The 24807-nt window shown below is 38.6% G+C and overlaps 1 protein-coding gene across 3 annotated transcripts in view; it reads left to right on the forward strand.

Annotated features, from left to right (window-relative positions):
- Positions 1-4812: 4812 nt before the first annotated feature.
- CAMK4 (calcium/calmodulin dependent protein kinase IV) overlaps positions 4813-24807 on the forward strand; it is a 149584-nt gene continuing 129589 nt past the window's right edge. The window contains exons 1-2 of one of the 3 annotated variants that reach the window (XM_039380735.1): positions 4813-5095; positions 5510-5605. In XM_039380735.1, the coding sequence (XP_039236669.1) occupies positions 4923-5095; positions 5510-5605 (269 nt within the window). In that variant the 5' untranslated portion in view covers positions 4813-4922. The remainder of the gene's footprint in view (positions 5096-5509; positions 5606-24807) is intronic. The other 2 variants (XM_027712567.2, XM_027712568.2) reach the window with 2 other exon arrangements.

Raw genomic sequence — 24807 nt, forward strand, 5'->3', positions numbered from 1 at the left:
ATAATTGTTTTTCACAACACAGTGGGATAAGGGAAGGTTGCAAAATAATACAACTGGAAAGGCAAGATTTACCAGCTAACCTAGCTAGTAAGTTGGCTGCCTTGCAGAACAGCAGTAGGGATGGACCTTGAATTCCTCTATCTCTATGACTACAGACGTGGCTATTAACTTCTTGATAATGTTCACCTACTGAACTGGCTTTACTGCTAGATAAGGTGCTGAGGTGCTGGCAGTGGAGCAAATCTGCATATACATAGAGAAAAATCAAGCAAATCAAAGAAAAATCAAGTTTGCTTCATACAAATGACCATTTCTAAGAAACTGCTAACTTTGACTTACTCTTACAGTTTTTATATAATTTCCTGTATGCAGATGTCTTTTTCCAAGTATCAAAAAAAGGATAAAATTGTCTTTTTGTTCTTCAAAGTGAAAGAAACTATATTAAAATTGTCAGTTTTCATTTTAAGAGTGCTTGGCTGTGACTAGGACTCTTTGTATCTGTTTTCCCAGTGTTTTTTTTTCAACTTTCTATTGGAAGTGTTGAAACGCTGGCATCACCTTAAACCTGTCAGAAAACTTTGTATACTTACTTGTATGTTTTAGAATTCACTTCATGGTTTACTTTTTTTGTGAGGTGTGTGGTGAGGAGAGTGTTCCTTTTCCCTATGATGAAGGAAGTTTAAACTGCATATTTAAAACTGCATAACAGCATTCAGGGAGGGGGGCAAGAAAGGGGGAGAAAAAGTTCCACATTGGAATCAAGGAAACACTTTATTGTGGAGAAATTTCTTGAGGTGCTAATAATGGCAGAGAACCTCCAGCTGGGTTTTGTTTGAGCAGGGATTAGAGCTCAGGAAGACTGATGTGTAACTTCCGTGGGTCCTACTAGGCAACTTCTGGATTATGAAGCTTGTCCTCAAGAGGTTGGTTTATTTGAGTTTAATGACTCATAAACATGTGGATCGGCTTTAGTGTTTTTTTTTTTTGTGAACCAATGTTGTTTGATCCTTAAAAATGAAAGGGAATGCTTCAAGTATCCTCCCACATTCTAGAAATCAAAAAATTTATTGAATCACTTAAAGCGGGACTGGAAAGATAAGTGCTGTGACTATATTGCAAATAATGTTCTGTGTGTCTTCCTGCACTGACTGTAAAATGACCCTATTGATAACTGCAGCCCACATAATGTGGTTCAGGGATGGATGAATCACATTGTTTTCTGACAGTTTATCTTCAGGTGATCATTTTTTTTATCCCTATTTACATGTTTGCTTTTCCCAGACATTGACAAAAAAAGTGGTCTTGACTTCAAAACACATGAGTAGGGTTGGAGGCAAAAGGACATGCTGCTATTGTCCTTCACCTCAGTTGTCACTCTACAAAGGATGTTTCTGTTCCTCTTGTTTTTTTTCTTGCATAAACACACCTCCTCACCAGCACCACTATTCTCCTGGCCTCTCCTGGCACTGTGTTCATTCTTACCTAATTAAAACTCTTCACATACCCAAGTGGTGAAAGAGTCCATCTTTACCCAGCAGCTCAATAAATCATCAAGTAGACTTCAATTTACATATAAAATAGCATGAAAGATGATAAGAGACTGCAGTGAACTTGTTCGATACAAGTCATAAGGCTTCTTCTACATAAATAAAAACAAAGAAATTAGCAAAAGGTTTTGGTATTCCTAACAGTCATAGTCATCCAGAGGCTCTGGAAGTTGAATGCAAGATGGAAGAAGTTTCAGAAAATAAAATGTAGTGCAGGGCTTTGTATTCAGCAGGGAAAATCAATGACAGGTGAGGGAAGTGAAAGCTTTGGGGATTTGCCCTGACCTGAACTTCTTTGACTTGTATATGACATGGTTTGAGTAACTTCTGTTTCAGAAGACCTCATTTGCACTACACATATAGCAGATAAGCATCAGGTCTAGTGTGGGTGCAAATGTGGAATCCATACCAGATCATCCATGTAAGGAGGAAAGCTCTGGTACATGAAAGCTATTTTGAAAGAAATGTTCCTTAAGGAGGACAGTATCTGACAGAGTACTTCTTATAGATAATACCACCTTTTCTACTACACGTGTGGACACATTGTACCTTCAATAAGCAGCTGCTGCGTTTTGTTCAGGCAGAAATATTAGCCTAAGCTTGCAAGGGACTAACATGGTGCTATGTCAAATGATGTCTATAAACTGGAAACTACTTATTCAGAATTCTGGACAGAATTTTCATGTTCTCAAGTTTTTACCCAAGTTCTAGATGCTAAAATTGTATAAAAACTTCAAAAGTCAAGTTTAAAAAGTACTGTACTTACTGTACTGTCCTTACTTTTTAATGTAACCTTATAAAGTATGGACTGCTTTTACCTGATGCAATGAGGTCTATACAAAAGGACAAGAGCATTCACAAAACAGGACTGCAGCAAATAGCAGGGTAGAAAGATTACTGATCCCACATCTCCACCAAGACACCAGATTAAATTCCTGCTTTGAGCTTTAAAATTTTGGGTGACAGAAGAGAGGCAGGAGGCTGGACATCTCTTGCATGTATATTTTGTTCATATAAACTGCTTCCTCCTTGACCTGCCATTTTTTTTTTTTTTGAGGTTTTAATCTGGGTTTTTTGGCAGGAAAATTATGATATTTGTAGCTCCATAATAAAATTTCACACATAGTGTGTCACAAAAACATAAACTAGTTTTATTAGTGTTTTAGTTTCATGTCCAATAATGATGATGTAAATCTTCACATAGATCTGAGTGAACCACCATGGATTTGAAATGCTGCCTTTAGTTTCCTGGAGACTGAGAGGCATTTATTTCTATGCTGGTTAGATGCATTGTTCAGCCTGAAGATTTTCTTTAATTCTATATGGACGTATTTGGATATTGTTATTTTAATTTTTGAAGAAAGTGGGTCTTCTGAAGAATAAGGTCCAGTCAGTTTTCAAGTACTAGGTTGGTAAGACGGTGCAATGCATCTTACTTTGAGTCAGAGTTTTAAGGAAAGTGAAATGCCTTTCACACAGGTAGTCCAGTTAAGAAAAAAAAAAATCCCTTGGTGCTATGTCTTTTAGCAAGGAGTACCTAGAGGTTCATGGTAACCATACATAGATCATCTGAGATGCAAATCTGAATGCATGTACCTGGTTAAACATAGTCTTACTAACATAATTTTTACAAAACACTACCACAAGAGAAATATACATGCCATTTGGGTTACAGAATATGTTAGGTATTTGACTAAACAAAAATATCATGTGGAATATATGGTCTTCTAAGTGTGCTGATTTGCCATTGTCTGTGTGTGTGATTTTCTTCATCCATCTCCCAGGAGATGCTGCTCTGGTTCTGATCTCAGCCCTGTAACCGTAGGTGCTCTGGGCACAAAGTTCATCCCAAAAGAAGTTTGGAATTGGATGGAACTTTGTTTGCAAATTAGGACTTTGGGTTACTCTTTCCTGCCTTTCAAATATGAATTTGAAAATGATAAAATCTCAAATCATGATGGGGATATACATTCTAATTTTATAATGGCAATAAGTAAACTTCAAAGGAAAGGGCTTCATCTGTCTTTTATCTATCTCATGTACCTCTTTTATCCTTTCCTACCATTAACAAAGACCAGTTTAGCAGATACTTCTTCTATCATCTGATTAAGCAGAGAGACACATTTCTTCTTTAGGGTCTTTGAGAAGTTAAGAAGTTCAGAATTAAGATAATTTGGCCCATCCGGCTACAGTAAAGAAGTTAAGAAACAGTAAGAGATGGACTTGTTTATGGAGGGAAACAAAACATCTTGGAAAACATTAGTACACCTGAATTAGCACAAACACTAAACAGGATTCTGTGCTTTATTTGAGCAAGAAACACCATGTTTCAAAACAGGATAGTGGATTGTGGTTGAAAATTAAGGACAATACTTCCATCCCTTCTGCTGCACAGGCTTGCACATGGTCCATCTTTCCTCCTGCCTGTGCTGGCATGGCAGTATGAGTGGGTGTAACAGCACGGAGAGGATGCGAGTGGGATTGATCTGGCACACTATGCATGCGAGGCACACACAGCTGCTGCTGTTTTATTTCGCCACTACACCAACAGAAACGGCCCTTCTATAGGCGCTTCTGGAGAAGGATTTTGCATTCAGCATTAGTACAAACCGAATGCATGCCATCTTAACAGATACCTGTTAAGAGCTGCATTGTAGCACAGCAATCTTATTTCTCTACGGCTTCTTTTAGTTCGCCGGTGGGAAGGAAAGCTATGTGTTGGGTTTTTTATTATTATTTTTGCAGTCATGTTCGAGCATTTGTCAGCCTCTTTCCCATCGTTGGTTTGTCTTGTTCATTCTCTGCCCTCAACACCCTCCTCCCCAAATTCACGGTGAGAGAGAGAATTCCTGAACTCCGGCGGTTCGGGAGCTGCCGGGAATGTTGCGGCATGGCGGGCCGCCTCGCTGCGGGCTGAGCATCCCTCCCCTCCGGATCGGGATGCGGTTTCTCCATCCGTGTAGTTGTCCCTCGCGGAGCCGGGTCCTCCTGCTCCAGGGGCTCGGGGAACTCCCGGTGCCTCTGCCGGGAACTCGCGAGAATCCCACCGTCTTTGGCGGGCCTCAGGGGTCGCTCCCTGCGGGAAGGGATCGCCCGGGGCTCGGAGGGGACGGGCAGGATCGGAGGGCGGTGCGGCCCCCACCCGGGGCGGTCTCAGTCCCGCCCTGGTCCCGCCCCGCCGCCCCACCGGGCCGGGGAACCGCAGGGAGGGGGAAGAGGAGGAGGGGAGAGGGAGGGAGAGAGGGAGGGAAGGAAGGAAATAAGTAAGGCAGGAGAGAAAGAGGGAGGGAGGTGAGGTGTTGTCGCCGTTGGCTCACCGCTCCGCGCTCCGCAGCCGGTGCGGAGGAGGGGACAGCCCCCGTCAGGCGTCCCGGCATGCTGAAAGTCACCATGCCCTCCTCATCCTCGTCCTCCTCGTCCTCCTCGTCCTCGTCCTCCGGCTCCTCGGCCGGCGGCCGCCCCGGCTCTGCCGCGCCCGACTACTGGATCGATGGCTCCAACAAGGACACCCTGGCTCACTATTTCGAGCTGGAGTCCGAGCTGGGACGGTGAGGCGTCGCCGGGGGGAGCGGGGATGACGGGGGTGGGTCTCGCTCCCCGTCGCTATGGCGAGAGCGGCAAAACTTTGGTTTGCGTGAGCTGCCGCGCAGGAGCAAGCGGGATTTCGCGGCGTGTGGGCTTTCGAAGAAAAACTGCAGCCCTCCTCCCACTCCCGGGAGTCAAGCCGTGCAAATTCCCTGAAGCAGGGAGTGATTTATAGGTCAAGGCATGGGTCCGTCTGGGTGGACGCTGACCGGAGTGGGGAGCTTTTCGTTAGTCAGGTTATCTGTGTGGGCTGGCAGCATCCAGTCACCGCACAGTGTGGGATGCAGAGTGGGCATCACTTGGAGAGCACCGAAACGCCACCTTATTCACAGCATCCCTTAATCCCAAACCTGCTGTCGTTCTATCGCCATTATCAGCACTGGTAGACCCTGCGCTGACAAAACTCCCACTCAAAACAGGAGTCCCTGGATAGGCCTCTGCCAGCAGAGCCCTCGCTTTGGAGCACAGTGCAGGTGAATGAGCTGGTACATCTTCATTCATTAATTTTACACTACTGCCCTGGTGATGGTCCTGCCCAGCAACTTAAAGGTCCCAGATTTTCATATTTTTTTAAAAACCGAAGTCTGGTGTAAAATGCTGTAGTTAGTGTGCAATTTTTGCCCTCTAAATGCGTTGTTGGTTCATGTTGAATTTGTGGATAGAAAATAATGTGTGAAAAGTGAAAATTACAACTATTTTTTAAGGGTTCATGGTACTTGACCTAAATCTCCAGGTCAGTAGGTAGCAAATAGCAATTGTTAATTTTGCTGATTGTTAATTTTGCCAATTCAATATTAAGATCCTGAATTACTGTGGGAAACTTGCAGATAATAACATGGTTGCCTTGGTATAATATTTTTTCAGAAAGGCATGCAATGAAAGTTATTCCTACAAAGCATACCTGTGCTTGCTGTACTGCATCTAATAGGGGCAGGAAAGGTGGTAGAAGTACAATGTAGTATCATTCTTGGCTTGCTGGCCAGGTCTTAAGCACCTGCTGCTACTTTTTTTCATACTGTTGCTACTATTCCCATTTAAATAGGTATAGTTTTATGTATGCTTACCACATTTATACTTGACTTCACTGTACACCTATGCAGAAGCATTAAAATGTAAAACAGGAAATCTAAAGCCAGCACTCAGTTTTGTGTCCAGAATTGATCAAAAAAAAAAAAAAAGAAATAAAAGGAAAAAAGTATGCTGCTGACTTACAGCAGTTGATACCACTGTGTCACCTGGTTTAGTACTGTTCTGTGCAGTCTGTCTAGAATTCTCTCACCATATGTGATAGTGACGGTGGGCTTTGCCTAAGAGTAATCTCTATTGGTGATACATCCTGGGTTTATTGTGTAGCTTAGGAAGGGGTTTTAAAATGTGAACTCTTCAGTGTGAGGAAGGAAGAATGAATGCTTATAAAAGTATTACAGTAAGGCTGAGGTGCAGTGGATTTTTCTACTTTGCAAGGTAAGACAGATGCTGAAACACTTAACAAAAGGCTTGTATGTAGAAGATAACCACACCCAACTGGTGTAGGGATGTGAGCCACTAGATCTGCACTGCTGCTGGATAGAACTAGGAAATAAGATTTAGAACAAAAGCAGAGAGAACACAGGAGATAACCACCACCTTAATCAAAGATTAAGAGGTAGGGAAGGGAGAGAGAAGAACTTGGAGGAGTATATGACGTGAGGGAAGATTGCTCTAACAAGTTTGGCAGTGAGCTCTCAGTCCTTAGGTCCCAAGGCTGGCTTTGAGATCTTTTCAGAGCCAGCATCCAGAGTGCTGATGATTATCTCAGACCCCCTCTGGCAGGTGTACCTTGGCAAATCTATAAGGGAGACTCCACAATCCCTCTTGGTTCCTAAGTGTAATATAAAAGTGTATTGTTTTCTCTTGGTAACCCTGTCTCTAACCTTCTAGTTTTGGAGATAATTTCGATTGTATACACAAAAAAAAATTCCTTACTTAGGCTAGTGGTGGTGAAAGTATATCAAGTGAGGCTGAAATTATGGGTATGTGATCCCTTTAGATGCAGTAAATAAAAATAATATACTAAAACAACCAGCAGGAAACACTGTCCTACAATATCTTTAACAAATACAGGATTGAAAGATGTCTTTTGTCTCACTGCAAAGACCTGCATTTGGACACCTGTGGCCAAGCATGGGAATTCCCCTTTGGAAGGAGTGCCCTTTGTGCAAAGTGTACCTGGCAGATCCCTAAACCATAGTATTCAGTAATCCGTGCTTGCATGACCAACTAAGGAGTAGTGGAAGGAGAGGTGGAAGATCCTGCTAGGAAAAATAATAAATGCCTGAAAGCTTGCGTAGGAGTAAACGGTTGTCTTTAAGCAGTGGAATTTCACAGGAATCAGTTCAGGTGTCTGTGCTGCTCAATATACTCCATAAATGAAGGGGTTGAACAGTGATATTTGCCAGTCTTTGCAAATTATCAAGGGTTTAAAAGACACGATTGCCTACCAAGAATTGCAGAAAGACCTTATTGGACTGTTAGGGCATTTAAATGGTGGATAAAATTCAGTTTAGATAAAAAAAGAGGTTGTGGAGAAGAAACCATTTCATTGTTTTCTCTCACTAGTAAATCGTATTGTGAGGTTAAGACAGACATATCTGGAGATGTGTGGCGTGGATGGAACACCTCGTTAAAAGAGCTTGATCACTTGTTTTATTTTTTTAATGCAAGCTCTGTGGGGTGTCTGATAAAAAATGGATTATCAAGTCAAAAATGAGTGACAGGAGGTAAGGCTATGTCAGCACAGTGTGTCGCTAAGGGGTGGAAGTCCTAGCCACTGGACACTATGGATGCTAAAAGTTTATGTGGACTTAATGGGCAACTAGGCAAGTTTACATGCAGGAAATCCACTAAGATTGATCTAACGTGAAGATACTACTGAACTGTAAGCTGTTGAGTGTTATGAGGGTATTCTTTGACAGTGATGACAGGGGTTTGCACTATTTCTACATTCTTCTTGAGGTATCTGTGTTTGGCCACCGTTAGAGACAGTACTCTGGGCTAGAACAACTTTTATTCTCATTCTTTTATTCTGTTTTTAGGTTCTACTAATGCCTGGCTAGTTCATCTTCATTTTAGTTGATTTCTTGCAAGGGTTTTTGTGTATAATTGGAGTTCAAAATGCTGTAAAGTTGAAATTTTGTGTTTTGTTTTACAAAAAGTCTTTGTTCGACAAGTTGCAACATTGGTCTATTGTAGAGTTTGGAATTTTGTTCTGTGTGTATTTCATCTAAAAGCTTATTTTCCACACTTCTTTGGAAAATAATTCTGAAAATTTTGTATTCTAAACTTGTATTTTCTTTAAAAACTAAACCCTTTTGCTAGTCTTGTGTTACCATGATGTATCTTCTTGTTCAGAGTTTCTGAATTCAGAATCAGTCTAAATACAGTATTTGAGTGAAGAGGAAGTTCGGTTTCGATCTTTTTGATACTCAGCACTATGGCAAAAAAAAAAAAAAGGAATTTCTCCTTGTTGGGATTTTAGGTGTGGAATTTTACTTAGCATGCACCCTCTTTGCCTAACGAACTACATAAGTATTTGAGTATTGCAGATCTGGTACATGGCCAAAGACAAATGAAAGTATTTCCAATCAAATCCTTAGGGCTTCCTTTAAATATCAAAGGTTAAACTAATAACAATTAAAAAGAAACTGAAACAAAAACCTAACAGGGAAATCGCAGGCACTTTTTTCCTTGTAAGAATGGTAAATCTTCCAAGGTTACCTTTTCCTGCATGGGCAGTGTTTCAGCTGTGTGATCCTTGTTGAAGACCTGAAAGGTGCTCAGTACTTAGCAACTTAACCTTGAACTGACAGTGTGAGCTGAATCATAGGTGGTTTATGTCCTTGAGTTTTTAGCATAGAGAGAGTTTCAATTCAATGTGTGGCTTGAACTCAAGATTTCAGTGTGCAGAGTGACGTCTTACTCTGCCAATCCTGTTTATCAGAGCTGTCATCCTGGCATCTACTTTTGTAATGGCAGTAGCAGATGAAATCAGCTAATTCTTTGTTAGCTGATTTAAACTAGCAAACCTAAAACTTGGTTGTTAAGCTGATAAAAGCATTATAGAAATGGATTGGATTTGCACTTGATGCTTTGAAGTTCAAACAGTTTTTGCTTTGAAAGCATGCCAACTCTTTTCCCCTCCATTCCTTCATTTAAAAAAATAAAGGTTTCTTTTTCTGTTCATCTCAAGAGTCATTTGTTTTATAGACTGTTTGCCATGTTTATTTTGAAAATCACTTGCTCATATTGCTTTAGGGTGCATTTAAAGCAGGTCTGTCCTGCCTTCAATTGCACTTGTGCTTACTTGGTTGTGACTTTTTGCACTGGACTTTCCAAAGTGATGCAAGCATGTAGCTGACAGTACATGGTGCTGGTGCTTAGCTAGATCAGGATGAGAATTATCTTTGAGCAGAAACTGCCTATATGGATTTGCTTGTCCTCCAAGTGACATTCTACCAGGAACGGCAACTTGCTTGCTACCTTCACACCTTCAGGCAAGCAGCAAGCATTTTTATTCAGGCAGTTCCTGCCCATAGGGAAGGTTGTTGGAAAGGTATGTCTGAGGCCTTATTTGGGAATGTTGTGGTGGGTACGTTGGACTTTGCTTTGAGGTAGGAAAATAGGAGATAGAGAGGGCCTTTTGGTGCTGGTAAAGGTGTCAGATGGATGGGAAGAATGGTGACCTTCATGCATGGCACCAGCTGGCATAGCCTAGTTGAAGATTTTCACTTCCTTTTCATCTGGAAGGGATTCTGTCCACCTCATCTTTTCCCTTGAAAAATGTCCTAAGCGTTTGACTGCAGACTCTTCTATGGTGAACCTGTGCTTTGCTCCTTTTGCTGAAGCAGTGCTGTTGTGGAAAAGACAATTCAATGTTGAATTGTCCAGAAAGAGGATGTCAGATTTTTGTTAACCAAGGCACTTCTCAAAGAAGGGGGGAAGTCAGTCCCTATCAAAATGCATGTTGATCTATTGAGAGTCATAAATGAGAATTAGTATCAAGCAGTCAATACTTTCTGTGGAAGCTCTATAGCTTCTTAACCCAGTGTTCTGGATGAAATTCCTCACCTAGGTACCAGAAATGAGAACTTGCAGTGAATAGGCCAGGTTTTGACAATTAAAGTTCTTTGCTCAGTACAGGGAGCAGGTTTTTTCAGTTTTTTCTGGTTCGTTTCAACAGCTGATTGACTTAGAATTAAAAAACTGTGTTGAAAAAATCAAGAAAATAAAATTTACTCTACCATTCTGTAAATAAAAACCATTTGAGAGTAGACATACCATTTCAAATGAGGGTCTCTAATCATGGAGAGGAAATGGGCTATTAGATTTTCTGAACCTTGCCATGGGAGATTTTTGTTGACTCTGTTGTCCAAATGCCTGTCTTAAGCACTAAGTTACTTGTCTAAACATTATCTCTCTGTGCATGCTTATTAGATAGAAAAGTGGAAGGCTTTTTTTGAGTATTTGATGGCACAGCTGTCATTCTGTTCTTTTTGGTAAATAAGTTTTAAGTTTTACAGTTTTACAGTTGGGATTTGTGGCAAAACCATTGTTCTGCTGCAGCCAGTTTTGCATTGAACTGCAAACTCAACACCTGCTTCACTATGTCTCAGAAAACAGATGGTAAAATGTGCAATGGCTTGTAAGTATATTTGATTCCTGTTAATACTGTAACTGAGGCATTTTCTCCATCATGACAGAAAATGGGTTTGTTGATTAGGTCAGCTGTGGACAAAGTGATTGGATTACAATTCTTGTGGACAGTCATGTCAGAGAATCCAACACTGTTGTAGTGCTTTCTTTCAGATACAATTAATATTGTTTCTGTGGAGCAAACTGCCCTGCTACCTCTATAAATACACGAATCGCTTGTTTTTTAGTACAATCAGTAATAACAGTGTGGCCCTACCTCATGTACTGCGTGCAGCTTTGTGTGTCTCAATACAAGTATAACATGAAACGGTGGGAGTGTGTCCAGAGAAGGGAGACCAAGATGGTGAAATATCTCAAGGGCAAGACTTACAAGGTCATTGGGTTACTTTACCTTGGAGAAGAGAAGGCTGAGGGTGACCCCATCACTGTCTACAGCTTCTTCATTGGGGGTAGTGTCTGGGGAGGTGCTTATCTCATCTCTCTGGTGACCAGTGACAGGACATGAGGAAAGGGAATGAAGCTATGTCAGGGGAAGTTCAGGCTGGACATTAGGAAAAGGTTCTCCACTGAGAGGGTGGTCAGTCACTTGAACAGGCTCCCCACAGCACCAAGCCTGTCAGAGTTCAAGGAGCATCTGTACTTACTCATATGATTTGGTGTTAGACATCCCTGTATGGAGGAGGGACTTGGACTCGATGATCCTTTTGGGTCCCTTACAACTCAAGATATTCTATGATCTAAATAATAATTTTTTATATAAAAAATAGTTTGAAACAAACTTTTCTTCTAGATATGAACTTCAATAAACTACTGATAATGGTATGTATTTGCATGTTTCCAATTCCAGAAGCACTGAGATTTTATTTGTATTGCACCAATCCTGTTTTTAAAAGGCAGTTTTTGGGTGCACAAGTTTTAATTTGCATTGGGAGTGATGTCTGTGAGACAAATGCCCCAGTTATCCACTCTTGCTGTGCTTTGCGTTGCATCGGGGTTGTTCTTGAATCACACAGAGCAGACTGAATGTAGCTGAACCAGAAGATGCTGTTCAGGAGCATTTGATCCAATGTAACGTTTTGTGAACTGTCAGTTTACGAGAACAGATCAGTACTCATCTGATACAAAACGCCCAGAAGTTTTGTGTGTTGATACCAGCATACTGCCACTCTCTGTAATGCTGCTGTGCTCTTGCTGCACTGAATTACTTGCTAGTGCATGCCTTGATTATGTGTCCTATTGCTGCTGTATTTAGATGTAACTCCGATTATTTCGTAAGTTGATTAATAAGATGCTTGTGATGTGCAATCAGTATAATGCAGAGGTCAATGTCAATCTGCTGAAGTTTTAATTAACTCAGGAGCCAAAGCGAGTATCTATCATATTAATCAAAATTCAGTACTCAGGGTGGGCAGTGTACTCTTTCTAGTTTGTACACTTAATGCATTGTTATGTCAATTAAGTGAACCATTACCTTTTTTTCTATAAAAGGAGTCCTGGAGCAGTTTTGGATATCTGGAATGAATAGGTGATCATCCTTTGTAATCGTAACAGGTTTCTCATACTTAAAAAAGAGTTATTAGTAATTAAAATTATATTAGAGAATGGTTATTTCTGTATTTTTTTCCTTTATTTCTTTATTTTTATCTGTCAGCCAATATGTATTTATGCCATTGGTTTTGATAATATTTTTTAGTTTTAAAATTTGTATTTCTGATGGAGAAAATGGATAGCTCTTGAATTAAGTACTCTTAGGAGTGCTGAAAAGTTTTTTACACAGATTGGTTTTAGGAGTGGGAAGAAACAGTATAATTTGTGTTAATAAGAAAATTACCACACTTGAAAAACATTGTAGTATTCTACAAGAGGTTAGATGTAACAAAGTCATTATTTTAGAGTGTTACAGAGAGAATCTTATAACATCTTGCGTTGGAGGGGACCCACAAGGATCATCAAAGTCCAAAAAGTACGTCTAAAATTGAATAAGTGTTTTCAAGTGCAGTTGAAAGCATTTCCATAGGCATGATTGTGTAACAACATGATTCTGGGTGGAGGGCAGATAAATTTACTGAAGCCCTGTGGTATGAGAAGCATTATGTGTTCATTTATTTCGCTGTGTCTTTTGGTGTGTGTCCAAGTGTGTGTAGTATTGTGTAAGGGATTGTGATGGACTGTGCAAGTTTCGAGCTGGCTTCCCGCCAAGTCCCCCGAAACTCGACAACGAGGACCCGCCTCCCAGAGAGGGAAAAGAGAAAAAAGAAACAAGCAGCCAAAGCTATAGCAAAAATATGTATATATATATATATATATATGTTTTATATATGAGACAGATACACAAAAGGAGAATACCACACACCGGGGGGGGGGGAAGGGGGGGAAGGGAAGGGAGAAGGACAAAAAGGGGCAAGGACCGCACAAGTCAAACAACCAGCCGAAGGCAAATTAGCAAAAATCTCACCACTTCCCTTCGAACAGGCAGGATGGCTAGACACGGCCCTTGGCTCTCCCCTCACGGGTGGCAGACAACAGCAGTCACTGCAGGCCTCGGCTCCAGATAAGCCCGACCGAAACAGGGACCCACCGTTCTCGAACCTCGCCGGACAGGAAGAGAGCGAACTATCTTATCAATGCCTTATTTATACCCTAGGTTACGTAAAGGAATAGCATGGAATACTTCCTTGGTCACCTTCCTAGTTCCTTCCTGGTTACAAGCTGGTTTCCAGGAAGGCCTAGACTGAAACCATCACATGGACACAGTTTCATAGGCAGAATTCTACCAGTAACAGATGTTTAAATGCTGTCTCAGATAGTAAATAGCCACATTTAAACAGACCACCAATTATGCATGGTCGTCAGTGAAAAAAATACTCAGCAGTTTTCAGTAGCATGTGCCCCATGTATGGAAATTCAAGTACTTGCTAGGAAGGAATAACTATCCTCTTCAGTCACTCAGACCAAAGAAGTTTTATCTTCCTGAATATTGTCTGAAAAGTTCAATCAGGAAATTAAAAAAAAAAAAGTCATTCCCAATGCTAATTTTGTTTATAGTACAACCAATTGAGCCAGCTTTATTGCAGTAAACTTGAACAATTCTTCTGTGGTCTTCTGCTAGCCAGAAGGTTGGCTGAGTTGTTGGAAAGCAATCTTCTGACACTGCATGTTGTGTGGAAAAAATCTGCAAAGGTTTGAATATTATTTTCATCTATATATGTACAATATGAATGAGCCATTAGTAGGAGTTAAGATTGTATAAAAAGAAAGAACATGTACTTCCTTGTGCTTTCACAATGAAGCAGAATTTAAACACAGAAACTTGCATATTTGTTTGCTCTTTACTTCTTCATTCAGGCATTCTTACCATGCCTCCTCTATTCACAATAAACAGACCTTTATTATCTGAACAGTCAGTAATTTCATAAGGAATGTTCTTCTTAGAATACAAAAGAGAGAAAGGATAACCAGATTTCGTTTATTTCGAGATGGTGATGCTGTTTTTTGTTCTTGGTTTATCTGATGTCTTCTCTGATATTTATAATTTCTGTACCTCTACCATTAAAAAAAAATCTTAAAAACTATACTTCTCTCTAACTTGTGAGAACTTTTTTCCTCCTTGTTGGTTTCTTAAGATCTGTTATGATGATGCAATTGGAAAGATCCTTGAGAATGAGCTGTGCAAACCATTTTCAAGTGCGGGGTTTTTGTTCAACATATACATTGTATATGCTCAATATCATAGACTATATAATGTCTAAAACAGAAAGAGGATTAGTGGTGGATATAAGCCATTGCAAATGTTTCTTTTGGTTATAGAATGAAAGGGAAAAATGGTGTCATTGCTGTCATAGGTTACTGTCAGTTAAAAGACACGGATAATTGGAGACCATCAATATTTGCATCTGTTGCTCTGAGAATAGGTTGATGAGGTGTTGTTGCACTCCTTGTAAAGTAATTCTAAGCTAGGAGGCCATGCAAATATATGACTGTGCAAGCGACCATTCAATCTGTAGCAACTAAAGCTTTTGTTTCTTTGAGTTTCATCTTCAGGGAACAAGAGGTAAGAAATTACTTGGATGCGAACCACCAAATTTCATAGTTGGAACTGGGTCCTAATTCTGACACAGATAATTACCTGAGAACAACATAATGCTGAAATTGATTTCCTGTTATTTATATGATTATCTGTGCTAGAGCTCAAGATTCATAAATTATAAAAGAAAAGAAGGAAACGGGAACCCCACTGAGGAAAAAAAAAAAAAATTATAAATCATGCTGCCCTTTGACAGTTTGCTATGTATTTATCATGGCATTTTGTGGGGGGATAATGGGTAAAAGCAAGTCCAAGATTAATAACACACAGCCTTAGAAACAAAACATTAAATTTTATGCCCTTCAGCAAATGTATAATCTGTGTTCTGATGCATACTGTGAGCATCCATATGCCACAGATAAGATGCCAGAACTGCAATTTTACCTCAGAACTGATGTCATCTCTGCAGTCCTTTTCCCCAAACCCTCCTCACTAGAAATACGTGATACATCTCTCCTCTGGCCTGTCCTCAGACACTGTGAGACAAAAAGCACTTGTTTGGATTTAGGGAATAGATACTATCCTAAAATAGGGTCATGTCATCATACTTGTTCCCCTCCCCACCTTCCCCTGCAATAAGTTTTCCTTCTTGCAAATAATCATATTTTCTTCCCAATTCAGATGTTTGTGAACACATCAATATATTAACTTATTTTAAGTTTTGATCTTTAAAGCATATCCGTGTCTACCAGGTTCACAGCCTTTGGATACTGATGCTACATCTTAAAATATTGACTTGAGTGTGGTTTTATTAATGAAGATGACCTTGATTGCTCCACAGACTTTATCAGAACTGAATACTGCATAAACAAAAAGGTTCTACACATTTCTTGGTTTTATCTCTTTGTATTGAGGCAGCACAGCATCATGTGACTGAAAGGGTCAGTCAATCAGATCAGTTGCCATGAGTAGAATTGCTCGTTGACATTTTCTCATTTAATAAAAAATTCAAACGTTGACATCAGTAGATAACAAATTTACATAAATAATTTGGGAGTAACTCAGAAATGAAATGCAGGAATTCCAATTTAATCTAAATTAATTACTTTCAATCAACAACTTTGCAGTCATGAATGAATGGAAATAAAAAAATGTGTGAGATGTTAATGAATATCCTTGGAACAAGAAGTCTGGTATTATCTTGAAGTATTTCTGAAATAATGCTCATATTGATTTTCTTTAAATAGTTCTTATTAACAGAGGCACACTGACAGTGCCAAAGAATGTGGTATGTGATTTTATTTTGTATTTAGCTGAAAAAAAAATTAACACTGTTGAAAGGATTGGAATTTTTTTACAATTCTGTGGAAGGCTGACCATAAATTGTGCAGCTTTCAGCCGATAATTAGACCTTCTAGCTATGATGTTCTTTAATGATCAGTTGTTTGAATTTTATTCAGACTTGAGGATGTACCTCTTTCAGATTCTCTCTATATACAAGAGAGTGTGTGCAGTTCTCTGATTTATTAGATGTCCTACACCAGCCTAATGTTGTGTACCAATGAGAGTATTTTAAGAACATGCTTTGAACCAGGAAAAATTTCAATTCTTTTTGCACACATTGATATATCTATATCTGTATCAATACATATATACATAGAGAGAGAGAGAGAGATCCATAGATTTGTGTGTGTGTGTGTATATATATATATATATAAAAATAAAATCTGGTGGTATTATGTACTTTTATACTTTTGCAGAGAAAACGGGTGTTTTGGCAAGGCTAATAAGGCCTTGAGATAATCTGCCATTAATTGCTAATGATTTTTTTAATATATATTTTTATTAGTCTATTGACAAATTTTCTGGATTAATGGACCACAGTTCTGATCTGGTGTACAGGGTTTTACAGATGTTTGTTTTTGTGATGGAGAACATGTGTTTGTCAGCTTCCCTTGTTGTGCATTAATGATTTGATAAAACTGAACACAAAAGACGCTGAGAACTCTGACATGATTATTATCATGATTTAAGTTCAGAGAGCTGGACATGAATGTTTTTACCTGACTGCTTCATTGGATGCCCCACACCCTGCCTTATGCTGTAGGTGTAGTGAGTGATCCATGTCTCTACATTCTCTTCAAACCCTTGTGATTTTCCTCTGACTAGATCAGTAGAATTGAAAAGAGAAAGGCTGAAAAGCTGGCTCTGTAATGGGAAGCAACACTTCAAGATGTAGTTACTGATGATCCTTTAGGAAGGGACTAATGATTTTGTTTAATGACTTTAGACTCCATGTGATCAGATGAAGAAACATAATAAAGGTGGTTTTTTAATTCTTCCCTGCGCCCTTGCTTTTTTTACCCTAGGATTCCTTGCAATTTTTTCAAGGTAGGCTGCAAATACTTGTGGAGCACACTGTTCACTGGTCTGTTAATTGACTGGCAGAGGATTAGCTTGAGTTGAAAGAGGAAGGCAAATTCTAGTCTTAACAAAAATACTTATAGGGCAGCAATTAACTGGTAATAGTTAAAATTAATAGTTGGTGAATGCTAAGTGAGATCAGTAATCAGTTCCAGGTGGGGTCACTGTGTAATGGAAAACCTGCAATGAAAGAGACCGTAAAATTCACTAGCAAGTTTTTTGCTCTTGTAGAAGTAAAACCTATCTCTCTATGACCTCCATAATAAACACTCACATAAGTTATGTTTTGAGTTTAAATTCAAATCCCATCTCTATGCATAATTCATACACAGGTATTCAAAAGTAGGTGAAGCAGGAATAAAACTGAGTGAAAAAGGCAGTTTTATTCATTACTATAAAAAGTTGTTCACACCTTTAGTTTAATTAGCAGTAGCATTAAAAAAATAATCTTTTGTTTTCAGAGGATCGTTAATTTCAGATGAGAAAAAACCCCCAAACCATCTTCTCCTCAGCGCAACAGTATCTATTTGACCATTTGAATATTCACGCTGTCTAGCTAAAGTACATTAGCTCATGTTACTGCATAATGATTTCAGATGGTGTAATCTATACTAGGCTATTTTTATTGGTCTTGCCAAATTCATGTCTTGGAGAAAAAAAACAAAAGCAAAATATTTTAACCTCTACACATGGTTTTCCTGCATGACTTCACAAATGTCATTTGTGATGGAAAATTCATTTTAGATGTATTTCCCTTGGAAATGACTGTCTAAATTAGAACTATTGAAATTTATTCTTTACATAAATAGCCCTACAAATCTTACTTTCTTTTTCCTGTCAGTTCCTATTCTGTGAACTGGTTATGTTTGCTATTTCTGAGTTCATGCAATAAATATATATCAGATAACCTGTTTAAATAGTTTGCCATGGTGCTTCTTATGAACCATTTGTCTTAACTGTATTGAATACCTAGTAAGACCATTTTATTTTGTTTTTTTCTCTAGTCACAGTTGAAATAAAATAATGTGTTAGTTGCCCAAATGACATGTGGCTATTAGAAGACTATATTTAATTCTTTAGAGTCATACTTGTTAAAAGTTTGTTTTATCCATATATTTTTATCTGAGTTAGTTACCAGATTTGAGAAATTCCACAATTTTCATCCATGATAAATATTTTGGCATCTGTCTTTGTTTTGAGTTAGAATGCATAACTGAAGTACTGACGCAATGTGGACAAGGGACAATTTCACAGCATGGAGTTTTTCAACAGTTCTGAAATGAAATTTACAACCCCTTTCACATTTTATATTTTGTATTAATTAAAGGCATTCTGGACTCAAAGTAACCAGATTGCAAGAATGAGGTACATTAATCTCTTGTATCATGGTGCCTTATGAGAGTTTTGAGTCAGATCCCTCTTTTAACTGTTTTCACCTTCTGTCTTTTGTTTCTGCTTGGACTGTGTTTGACGTGTTGCACTAAAAGTGGTGCAACTTTCATATGATTTATTTCCCTACTGAAACATAGGGAGATTGCAAAAATTTTGTTTGCCTACTGTCTCCAGTTATAAAATTCTCAGACTTTTCTAATAAGAACAATAAACATTATTGAATGGGCCATGATCACATTTGCCTTTTGCACAGCTGCTGTCTTGGTAGTTTGTGGCTGTTTCGTTGTTTGTTGCCCTAACTGTATGTTTTCCATTTTCCTTCTGTTTACAGTTGATGACGTTTTATAGCAGAGTTCTTGTTATTTGTCTGTAATGCATGACCGTGTAGTTAATGCAGCTGAATTTTATCCCTTTTCTCTTGCTCCTGCTCCCCAGGTAGTAAGTACAGGCTTTTTCTTTCTGATATTATGGCTCTCTGCTCTACTGCCAATGCCGCCACAGCTTTATCATCAGCAAACTGAATCAGCATACTCCAAAGCTTATGCCAAAGTCAATAATTAAAGTATTAAGTAAGATGCATAACAAACCAAAGGAGTATTGCTCAAACATTCATGTCAGAAAAAAACTAAAAAAGCTGAAGTAATGTGCAGTGTGTTTCTGGCAAGCTTTTGATGAATTTTCTTGAGAGGGAGAAAAAAATCTCTAAAACCAAATGGCTAATAAAAGTGTTCCCTTTTATCCCATTATCCCACTCAAATTGAAACTGAAAAAATCAGAATTCTTGCATTATTGCCTATACCAAGGATGAGTCTCTTCCTCTATATTGTTTTGATGAGTCCTAGCTCCTTTAGCGAAGGGTCTCTGGGGCTATTCTCACCTTCATTCCCCTGAGCTCCAAGTGCTTTCTGTGGAATGCACTCTTAATCACCTTTATGGAAAGAGGAAGAAATAATCTCCACTGTATTTAATGGGTACAATTTCAGAAGCTGCAAAACTGGTCATTTAACACTGTATCCTCGCAATGAGTGCCAAATAATATAGGTGGTATGCTAGTCAGAAAGCTGACAGAAATTTTGATGTTTCAGTAGAAGCGAGGGATTAGGTTTCAGTATGCAGATAGGTATCTTCCTTCTCCCACTTTTGTAATATGGATCAAGTGTGTGTAAATGTAATGATTCCTGAATGTAGAAGGATTCAGCTCCAGTAATTCTGTCAAACAAAAAAGAAAAGTAACATTTTTTGTTTTACACGGCACTTGAAAATTTCATGGGTCTGTGAGTTATGGGACTTGATTTGTTCTCATTTTTCATTCATCCAGTATAATAGTTGCAGCTGTGAAAAATGACTGCAATGGCAACATAAAAGGCTTGTCTTCATATGTGTTATGAAAAATCCCTTTTAAACTTACTCATCTGATAATATACTGTAGAGGAAGGAACTGGGTTTCTTTAATCCCAGCAGATGGTGCTGGGAAAAGGTTATGGTAGTTCCCCAACAGAGATCCACACCTGTGAGCTAGAATAATTCGCTTAAATTTAAAGACTCTTCATGCACGCAAAGGAGAAGTACCTTGACCATGATCACAGTAAAAGCTGTAATTTAGATGAAAGTATCTAACCATCTGTAGTTCTGTAACAGCCTTTTAAATATGAGCAAGACAGATGAGAAATGTGCCTAAAATTGGTATGTGATAATTTTGCGTAAGACTCTGCACGACATGGTTGCCCATGTTACCAGGAGCCTCCTTGATGACATAGGAGAGTTCTTCCCAGTTATCTTTAGAATAACTGCATTGATTTTTGGTGTCCTCTCACTGGTAGCATTGAGTTCAGTATTGATCTGTTGACATCACCAAAGGATCAACATAATTCTCCTAGTCACATTCTTATCTCAAATTGAAATCAAATTCTCTCTGGGGGTTGATGTGCTCTCCTACATCCTTAATGCCTGGCTAGTGGAAAATGTACCTACGTGCAGCTGTTGTGTGTAATGCACTGGAAGTTCTGTAGGTTTTGAGACATGGCTTCCCTCTACAGAGGCCACACTAATTCTTCCCCAGGATATTATATATGTCCGTATATCCACAGGTCATACGCTCAGAGCTTTAAATTACTTCAGCAATATAAAGCAAAAGTACAGTCTTCCAGTTCTCTCTGATAACCATTGTAAAAAATTTTTGTCACATTTGTTTTGTTCTAGTCTGAAAAGGCTAAGTAAGTGGTGTACAAGAGCCTTACTTACTGCCTTAACTTGAGCTGTTTCATTCTTGAGTTCAAGTTAATCCTTGAACTTGGTCTCAACCAGCACCCATAATGTGCTATTGGTCACTTTATCTGTTTTTCATGTAATGTCTTCTGCCTCTTCTCTCTCTCTTTGTTTGGGAGGTTTGATGGCTTCTTTTCCCCATTTGTCTTCTGAGTAAAGAAAGATTCTATCATTGGAAAACCCTCACTTTTTCAAAATCAGATTTATCACAGGCTGTTCAGTAGACACAAAATCTTTACAGAATTAACATTTTACAATCATGCCACTGTTCACTGTATTTTGGCCATTTTTTGCTGCAGAACGCTGAAGAGATTGCCTTCAGCACAGAATTTTTTCATTCAATGAAAAACAGGTAAGAGGGTACTCTCCTACGCTTTGAAGCAAATGCCTGTTAATAGTAGATCTGAGGGAAGAAGCAGAAGGTGCTGTTCATTGCAGGATTTCATCCTACACTCATTTTACTGTACTTTAGCCCAGTTTGGGTAAGGTGAAGGTCTTCACGTATTTTTAATGTGTTTTATATCTGTCCACATGCTCCTTTAATTTCTGCAAAGGACAAATGTGCATGACTAGAGATAAGCTAAAATTTTGTGAAATTACTCTACATCTTATCCCCATACAGTGACTAATCAGTTCATTTGTCTTTCTGATGAACTGTGCAAGGGAGCGACCATTTTGGGAAGTTGAGGGATAGAAGTTGGGTTCCTGCCTAATAGACAGATTGAGAAAATTTATTTGCTGTTATAGTTTTTGATATAGAAATGAGGAATGAATATTATGAGTCTTTCATCAAATTACTGTTTTTCAGTTCTTCTGGAAATTATTTATGTAACAAGTTATTTGTACAGCTTGTAAGAGAAGTACATGTGGCTGAATGGCTGGAAAAAATATTGTCATTCTTGGACAGTGAAATTCGTGCCTAAATTACTGCCATTTAGCCTGACAAAGCTATATAAAGGTCTTTCAGTATCTACTAATCAGTAATCTGAAAGAGAGCTCCTGAAACAAGAGTCCTTTCTGTCAGTTTCCATAGTCTCAGCTTTCAACTGTGACCTGACATTACAGTATCCGTTTTGTTGTAGAAAAAACCCTCTGTTTTGTTTAACTGCTTGGAGGTAAAACAAGTAACAATGTTAACTGAAACTAAACCTGCTTAATATTGTCCCTGAAACAATAAGAGTTGAAGTTGTGAACACTCTGTAATTCACGTAACTTCCTTAATTCATGCGTGCATACATATGCAGGAGCAGGCAGGCACACCACGGATAGATGAGAATGCAACTGGCAAGTTTTTAATCCATAATGACTTTTATGATTCCTTTTGCTGTCAAATGAACAGAAACCACTGATGAAGATGAAATGAGTGATAGGTACTTAGAAGCCTAATATAAGACTTACTTTTCTTTGGAAGTGTTTATCCCAGCTTTGTATCAGTGATGGACAACATTGCATTCTGAATTAATGTAAAAAGTCTCTCCAAAGAGCACTGAAAGCTGTCAGTCATAATGGTACTTGAGGCCCAACAGAGATGGTAAATAGAGCATTTTAAGTTTTACCTGGATAGAATCATAAAGTTATTTAGAGTAGAAAAGAACCTTAAGATCACATACTCCAACCATAAACCTAATCCTGCCACATTCACCACCAAACCATGTCCTGAAGCACATTTTAGTCTGATCTCTCAGTCATTCAGAAATGAACATTTTCATGGACTCCAAAACAGTTATTCATCTAAAATGAACTGACCTCAAAAGTTTGAAAAGGAGACTGGAAAATGAAATGAGCATATTATGTTGCTCAGAAACTGTTTATTGTGGAGTGTCTGATTTCATGGAGGGCTCTACCTTGAACTGGGAGTCATATCAAAATTTGCCCTGCCATGTTGAGATAGTGGCATGCTATCCTGGCAATGATTTAAATTCAAAATCCAATGCAAAATACATGTTTTAAGTGCACTCTTCTTTCTTCCGTAAAATTCTGATGTGCCAGATTCTCTCCTGAAGCTGTTTAAAGTACCTTGACAGACTAACATGAGGTATGAAGATTATTAGTTGGTCATGCAGACTTTTGCCTCTGGATTTCATAGGACTGAACTCTGACAGGATTGGGATAAATAATGTGATGGTTGTTCACTGATTTTACACCACCCACTCAAGTAGGACCTGAATCTACCACTGGAATGGCTATTTTCTCACTTTAAAGTTTGAAAAGTTGTAGATAGGTCAGTAGTTTTCATCTCCATACAGAGTGCTGTTCAAGTTAGATTACTTAAAATCATTATGAAACAAAGCTGATTTGTTTTACTTAAAGTACATTTAACATGAAACCTGATATATTTTTTTTTTCATGACAAAAGGGAATCTTTTACAGATCTGTTACACTTAATTTTTTTCTTAGTGTTTAAGAAATTTTGACCATAATAGTATGTGCAAAACTTGGTATACAGTAAAAATAATGTAAAATATGCTTTCACATAACAAACTTTCCTAAAATTTCCCAAAGTTCAGTTTCAAAACTGTTTCAAAAACTGTTTTCAGCCTGTTCGTTTTTTGTTGGTTTTTTCTTTATAACTTTACTGACTGATAGTGATAAAGGAATTGTTAGCTTGAAAGCTGTCTTCATTCAAATAATTGCTTGGGTAGGCACAGGTGTTCTTGTTAAATACAGACGCTTAAGTAGAAGTCAGAGTACTTGGAAAATAGACTTTGCACATCTGCCTGCTACTCGACAGTAAATTCTTTGCTCACCACATCTTCAGGGAAGAACTTTGTTGTACCGTCTGCGTGTTTATATGGTGATGATTCTTCCTGTGCAGTGGTTCCATTGTTCCCTTCCTCCTACACAGCAGATTTCTTGTAGGGAAATTATGTTTGTTTCTGCCACACACCACATGAGTTGTTTGGGAAGCCCAAATAGTGATTCTGAAAGCTATTTGGGGCCCTGGCAAGCACCCTCAGCATTTAGATGTGCAAGTGAAGATGCACAACAAACCTACTGGTGATATTCTTAGGGAAGACAAAATGCACATGAAGTGCCATGAAGCTCCCTTCAGCAAAGAAAGAGATACCACCCTCCTGGAGCCTCTGAACAGAGCTGAACAGTTCTTCCTGTTAATTTGCCACCACACTAATTCCCTTCTCAAGTAAAATTAAAGCTGTCATCAATGTGCCCATTCATACTGCATTCATACCTCAGAGATACAAAGTTGCATGTATGGGGCCACCCAAGAATTTATTCTTTGGTTGTTTGGGTTTTTTTTCCCCTAAAATGTCTTTTTTTTACAGACTTGAGTTTAAGAATGTATGTGGGATATGTCATGGCTTTGTTTATTCCAAATAGCTTGATTTGATAAGGATCGAGTAGTTTCTCTGTCTTCATGCTCATTTCTACAAACAAAAGTGTATTATATTGAAAGTATCTTTCTGCACATCTCTACTGGCAGTTTCATTTTATTATTTCAAATATCTTAGGGAAGGAAATTTTAGAAAACAGTAGAACATCAGAACAGAAATATAGGCACATATAGAATGAATGCACACACACAAACAAACACCCATATGCACACTTGCCACTTCTTCTGGTTTTTAGTTCATTTTTGAAAAGATAAGCAAATTTTCAAAGTCTTGTCAGAGAACATTTTTAATCCCTTTTGCAAAATGTATTCATTTCAGTTGTGATTGGGTATTAAAATATACAGGTTATTTTATTTATTTGTTTATTTTGTTATTTATTCATACAGATACTTATAACTGCTCTGTACAATCTCTGAAGTTGTGAAAGTACACAACAACCTGCAACAAGGAGTAGGAGAAATCACTGGCTTAATCTGCAGTAAGGATGATTTAGAAGATCTGTTGGTCCGCTCCGTAGCACTTGGAT

Source organism: Pipra filicauda, unplaced genomic scaffold (genome assembly GCF_003945595.2).
Source record: "Pipra filicauda isolate LSUMZ 115617 unplaced genomic scaffold, ASM394559v2 scaffold108_size2327098_pilon, whole genome shotgun sequence".
NCBI lineage: Eukaryota > Metazoa > Chordata > Aves > Passeriformes > Pipridae > Pipra > Pipra filicauda.